The following is a 6,428-nucleotide window of genomic DNA, read 5'->3' on the forward strand; positions in this document are numbered from 1 at the left end:
GGGAGGGGGGGGGCTCAGGTGCCCAACACGCCCCGGCTAGCAGAAGGGTTCCCGTCGGCCAGTCTGCCTGGGAGCAAATCTCACGACCACCATCTCTGCCAGTAACACGATTTCTGTTGAGCAAGGAGCCTGGCTGGAGATGAAGGATTGATCTTTTGCGGCGCTGCTGCATTTCACTGCGGGCCGTTTGATAACGTTTGGTAACTCCGGCAGAGACGAATTTACAGGCAAGACGCACGGACATGTTTCTACCAAATCGAATGAACGTTTACACTACGTTCTTACGAATCAACACTGAAAGATATACACTTAAAAGCTACGGGAAATTTTGTAAAATTAAAATAGGAAATTGTTAAAGCACATGTGTATCGATTTGGAATTCATTGAGAAGCAAGAACGCACATTTGTATATTTTGAACATTTTTTGGGGTGGGGGGGGGAGTCGGAAAATGCAAAATATGTTCATAAATTTACAAGGATATTTTTACAAAGAGAGACAAACTGTTCAAAACACTACGGGGAAATTTTCACATTGAAAAATGTGATGTTAGGTTCCTCTGTGATTCAATATAGTTTAGAACCTTATATCATCTTTTCTCCTTAAATCATGTTCCGTCAATTTTCTTAGTAAACTACTTCACTTGTACTACTCTGGTAAGAAGTTGCACCCACAGGTTTAGGACTCACCTACTACGGAGAGGTACATGGAGTGGCCGATGGGCGGCGTGGTGGACACCTGGCACTCATAGATGCCCGAGTCCCTGAGCTGCGGGTAGCGCACCTGCAGCGTCCAGTCCTCGGTCTGCGGCGAGTGGCTCGCGACGAACCGCTGGTCGGACGTGTACGTGTAGCGGCCCACCGTCAGCAGGTGAATGTCGTGGTGCCGGACCCACGAAACCTGTTCAAAACAGGAAAACGGACAGGTTTATTACACTTTAAAAATTATTGTAGGGTTTAGTGCGGGAAAATTTTGCGCAAAACGTGTGTCGTTAAATTACAATTCTAAATTGTAAAATGACAAGCACTCATGAATCGACGTGGAATTCATCGAGGAACAACTTTGGGTTGTCATAAATTTACAACTTGTTTTTTCAATGTTAATAAGACAATATATAGTAAATTTACGAGGATCCTCGTAATATCGATATTTTTCAAAGTGAGACGAGCGCCATACAAGAAAGACAAGCATGTGTTTTCTACAAAAACGGTGAGGCCATTGTGATGAGGTGAATGCTTGCGGAAGGAATTCGGTGCACTGAAATGATCGTCTCTGCGCGAGTCGAAGAAAGCCGATGGAATAGAAAATATTTTTTTAGAATAGGCTGCCGCTGTGCACGCTGTGCAGCGTCATCGGGCAGCACGGAAGCTGATAATGACCATGATAATACTAGCAGTTGACTTTTTTCTGAGACGCAATTAGAGGGGTTAAAAGGGGGAGAGAGAGGAGAACCGAGGGCACGTGACAGAAATAGCTAAGAGAGCTCAGAGAAAGAGAAGAAGTATGAATGGACAATGGACTTCTGAGAATGGGGTGGGGGTGGCAGATATTATCCAGGCCTGGAGGGACAGTGGTATTTGGCGGGGAGACACATGCAGTCCAGTAAGGGTTGAGGGGGAGGGGCCGCTGGAAAGGGGGGAGGGGGTTGACGAGGAAGGAATGGCTGGCCGGGGACAAGGGCCGATCGCATCCAATAAGTGGAAATTCCTTTACGCGGGGCCTCCGCTCCGCCGACGATCAGCGCATCGGACAACAGAATAGAGAGAAATGAGAGAATCAAGAAATAAAAAAAAGAAGGTAGTGGAAGGAAAGAGGCGGGAGATGGTGTCGGCCTGGTGGCGATGGCCCCTGCTGCTGCTGCTGCTGCTGCTGCTGCTTCAAGTTAGTCGGCGTCTCCCCCGTCAACGTGGGGACTGGAATAAAATCCATAAAAACAATAGAAGTCGACGAGGGAATGAGATCCAAGCAGGCTTTTGTTTCTCCACATTTTGACATGAAAGCGTGGAAAACCAAGACAGTTGTTCCATGGCGTTTGCTAATTTGTGCCGCTGTAGCATTATACGAAGCTGAAACCCTCAGACTGAGTGCCCTTTTCATCCCTCACATCCTCGCCATAAAGCGTTGCAGCGTCACCGCGCCTTGTCGGCGCACCCAATTTCTCATACCGGCGACCCGACCACGTGCCGGAATGCTCCGGCGGTCCAAGCCACAACAAAGGCGGGAGCGCGTGCGTATGGCTACGAGCAGGAGCTAGCCCAACGCGCCCACCTCAAAACGCTGGGTACATAATGCAGCGTTACAAACGTTACTGCGTCAACCGTTGGAAGGCGAGAATGTGAGAAACGTTAGACCCGTTAAAGATGTAAAAGAGCACTCTAGAAAAAACGTTTGAAAACGTTAAAAGCGTTGAGACTGTTGAAACGTTATAACCGTTAAAACGTGTTAGAAGGTGTCTGAATGATCAGGCAGCATAGAATTCTTTCCAAAAAGAAAAACAGGACAGTCGTTTAGGTGCCGATAACTCTTCATCCCCTCCCCCTCATCCCATGCCACGGCCACCACAAACTCCTTCTGTGTTGCTGGCCCCTGCAGTGTTTCCTGGCTGTGGACCGCCTTTAGTAGCAGGCCGGCGGCTAGGCCTGCTGTTTACGTCGTCGTCGTGGTTCTCCACAGTTCGGCAACTTTTACCAGGGGTCCGGGCCCGACCCAAACTAATTGCCTGGAGATAAGGGAAGGCCACTATCGCCCCCCAGAATGGAGGAAGAAGAGGGTGAGAGGGTTCAGGAGGGCCCGAGACGGAGAGGGGGGACTCAAGGACTGACCAGGGGTAAGGGCGTGGCAGGATGATGACCATTAGGCGCATCGAGGTAGGGCAGCAGCAGCAGCTACAATGGGTCGGGCTGTACTCTCCGAGTAGCAAGTCGAGTCGAAAGGCTAGAGTACACACATTAAACGGCTGCACTTCTTACCCATACCCCTCACAGCATGAGTCAAAGAGAATTGCTCAGAATCGAGTTCGCTACTGCTACATATTCATTTCTTACAGGATAATCTGACACGTAACCCCCTCTTTTTTTCGTAGCGGAGGCAGTTGACTACTCTTATTCACCATGATATTTGGGTGAAGGGGGCAGCATCTCTCTCTCTCTCTCTCTCTCTCTCTCTCTCTCTCTCTCTCTCCCTTTCTCTTCCCCCTCCGAGGTACTGCGGCAGCGTTTCCCTGCTGTCTCGGCGTGGAAGGTAACGGATCGTGCCATCGGGAGGAACTTCCACGGCGCCGACACGCCAAGAATCGAATGTCACGTCAAATCCACTTGTGTCACTTCGTCTTGTTTTCTTATACCTCCCTCTTATATTTTTTTTTCTTCTGCTCTCTTTCGTTACTTTTATTTTCCTTCCCGCCATTTGTTTCGTCCCAGGCCGCCGGCCCTCCCCTTCCGGTGGGTCGGGACGCTTCCGGTCAGGGATGCTTGTGGCCGGCTGTGGGGTGTCTCCCCTCGATCGTCTGCCCACCCCATCTCTCTCGCTCTCCATCCGCCTTCTGCTCCCCTTCGCGGTCGTAGGAGGAGACCTCACCGCCTTGGCTATTCAACTACTCGAGGGCTACAACCAGCGAAAGCGGTAACGGAGTATTGAGTGCCTTTCCCAACCCGTCCCTGCCGAGCTCCTTCTTTGGTGCTTGTTTGGTGAAACATCGCAAGTCTCTCTCGCTCCCCTCTACTCTGTCCTCTCCCTGGGTTCAGGCGGTGCCTTCCGGCCGCCCTTCTCCCGTTTGAGAGAAAATTGGGTTCTTCTTCGTAGAGGTAAGAGAACCGCCCCCTCCAGTCGTCGGTAGTCTCCGAGGGGGTTTTCACTCGAGATTTCCGTGCACACAGTATTTCGTAACACGTGTATTTCGTCGGTATTTCTCAGGAAAAGTTCACCGTTTTGGAGCATATTTAGGCGTATTTCGGTGTATTTCATGTGAAATACCTGTGAAATACCTCATTTGGTGTACGCGGTATTTCAGAAGTGAAAACCCCCTCGGTAGTCTCTCTGCCAGTCACTGAATGGGATGAAGGTTGCAGAACATGAAGTCTAATTAACTCGTACCTCCCAAAGTGGCAAAGTTACCCTTAAGATGCCCAAGCACATCTTACCGCTTTTGTTTTTATTTTTTCGTCAGCTTAACCAAACGATGGCGTTTGGCAAATCCACGTGTGTTGGCTAGCCATTTACACCATGCGTTGACAGGGTAGGAAACAGCTTGGGCGCGCAAAGGTCTGCTTCTCTGGGATCTCGCCAACATGCGTGCACCAAGTGCAAAGTTGGTGGCTTCAGTTTCTTTTCTAGTTTACCTCGAGTACGGAAGGAACGCTCTCCAAGAGCAGCAGCATCCTTCACGGCAGCCCGGGAAGTAATGTGAGGCGGTTCCTGGTAACTTACAGGTTAGACACTGCGTGGCAAACGAACACCCGCTTCTAAATTGTATATTGTTTTAAAGAAATTCCCACGAGTGGCCAAACAAACTTTGGCAGATGGTGTACCGAAAGACGGTATGTCAATCAGGAGGACGCCGTCCCAGAATCAAATCCTCATCTGGAATAATTTTTAGCTTATCCAAACAAGCACAATTTTTCATGAGCGACATCGCCGTGTTTGCCGATTCGTCCCACTCCAGCAGCAGCTACAAGGAAGAGTGGGATGCAGAGAAGGAGAGGAGGAGAGAGATGGCCGCCCGAGAAGGGAAATCTGCGATTCGCATGACACGGCCCAGCCTGGCAAAGAGATTACCAAGGGATGCTCATTGGTAGCCTAATGAATTCTGCTCTAGTGAGGCGGTGGTAGCTGTTGTGATGGTGGCAGCAGCATCAGCAGCCTCGTACAATTTCTTCATCCAATAAAATCCCAGGCCGTGCTTTGCTAATTCGAGCTCGGCCGGCGCGCGCCTCCTGTTGAAAAATACACCCGTCTCCCGTCAGCGAGAACGACGAGTGACGAGGTGCTCGAGGAGAAGCGGACGGGTGATTGCTAGGGTTGTGCCGTGACTGCCGGGACAGGTTGCTCCCCGCTCGTGTATCGGCACAAAGCTGGCAATGGTTACCAACGTGCAGCCGCACCTAGATTTACGTGTGGATCGTAGAATGGCACTATACGTCCACATGGAAATGAAAGTTAACCAGAGACCTATTTTCTACACAACAAACTCAAGAGGGTGGAGAGGGTGAGGGGTGAGCAGCACCCCCTCCCCCTAACGATACCGCCTGGGCCCCCCTGAGCTGAGGTCGGTCTCCAGTTTGTTAATTTGCGATTGGACCGCTCCTCCCAAAGCACCCGGGGGCACTCCTCGATCGCCTAGTGATTAGGACGGATTAAGAGAGAGGGAGAGGAATAGTGAGAGCGCGCGCCCGCACAAGAGAGAGAGAGAGAGAGAGAGAGAGAGAGAGAGAGAGAGAGAGAGGGGGGGGGGCAAAAAGTAGAGAATTCAAGGAAGATACCGCAGGAGGCTATGGCTATGCGAATAGAGCGGAGAAGAGCCCGGGCGGGGAAGAGAAGATGAAGGAAAGCCTGAGAGGTCGGATATAGAGTCATGTCGGGAAATAAATACGCAAGGTGAAACATGTACTCTCATGTTTTTGAGTGACTGGAATGACTGGTGACTTGGTGACTGAATGACATGTCTTATGTTTTGAATTAAAAAACTCACCTTGACACAACAAGACGTATGTACTCATAACGTGCCACAAAGCTCCCCATCCCCCAAAAATTAATTAATTTTCCACGCTGATCAGCTGCAACCCGGTTCACACACAAGAATGAAAAAGATCCTGTATCACAGTGTTTTTGCAGTGTAACTGGCATGCGGAATGTGGCGGGCGACTAATGGCCCTCTTGGCTCGGGGAATGCGCCGGCTCGCGTGCAATTCGAGAGGCTTTGGCAGGAGGCGCAGCCGTGGGGGTGGGGATCAGCGGGTGGAAGAGGGGGAAGAGGAGGAGGAGGCGACGGGGAAGGGAGAGGAGGAGGAGGTGCTGGCGGCGGCAGCGTGGCCGCGGCACCTGAGATGGACGCCGGATCCATATTCATGAGCCGCAATACAGTGCCTCGCCGTATTGTGTGTCGCCGCAGCCCCCCCGATATACCGACTCACGCCGGACCAGCGGCACCATGCCCCCCTCCCCCAGCGCTTTGCGATGCGACACACTTTTCGCTTCCTTCTCCCGGAAGAACTCGCGTCATTGCGAACAAGAAAACAAACTATCACGACATTATATGAAGCGAGAGTATACCCGACAAACAAAAGTATGGTGGCCTTGGCATTCGAACACTTATGAGTGCAATACTTTATGGCACGCGCAAAAAGGCACTCTACACGCTTTATGCATTATGTTGCGAATACTGAAAGAATATGCAAAGTCAAAAATGTGTCAATACTTATGGTGTGCCAGTCAA

At 50.7% G+C, this 6,428-nt stretch overlaps 2 protein-coding genes across 5 annotated transcripts in view; one reads left to right on the forward strand and one right to left on the reverse strand.

The window, feature by feature from the left end:
- LOC113217307 (maternal protein exuperantia) overlaps positions 1-6,428 on the forward strand; it is a 542,899-nt gene that overhangs the window by 155,391 nt on the left and 381,080 nt on the right. The gene's annotated exons all lie outside the window — the stretch shown is intronic.
- LOC113217316 (lachesin-like) overlaps positions 1-6,428 on the reverse strand; it is a 306,348-nt gene that overhangs the window by 84,996 nt on the left and 214,924 nt on the right. For all 4 annotated transcript variants that reach the window (XM_052271205.1, XM_052271075.1, XM_052271118.1 and 1 more), the window contains one exon: positions 688-898. In XM_052271205.1, the coding sequence (XP_052127165.1) occupies positions 688-898 (211 nt within the window). The remainder of the gene's footprint in view (positions 1-687; positions 899-6,428) is intronic.

The sequence above is a fragment of the Frankliniella occidentalis genome, unplaced genomic scaffold (assembly GCF_000697945.3).
Source record: "Frankliniella occidentalis isolate FOCC.00 unplaced genomic scaffold, Focc_3.1 Scaffold1, whole genome shotgun sequence".
NCBI classification, from domain to species: Eukaryota; Metazoa; Arthropoda; class Insecta; order Thysanoptera; family Thripidae; genus Frankliniella; species Frankliniella occidentalis.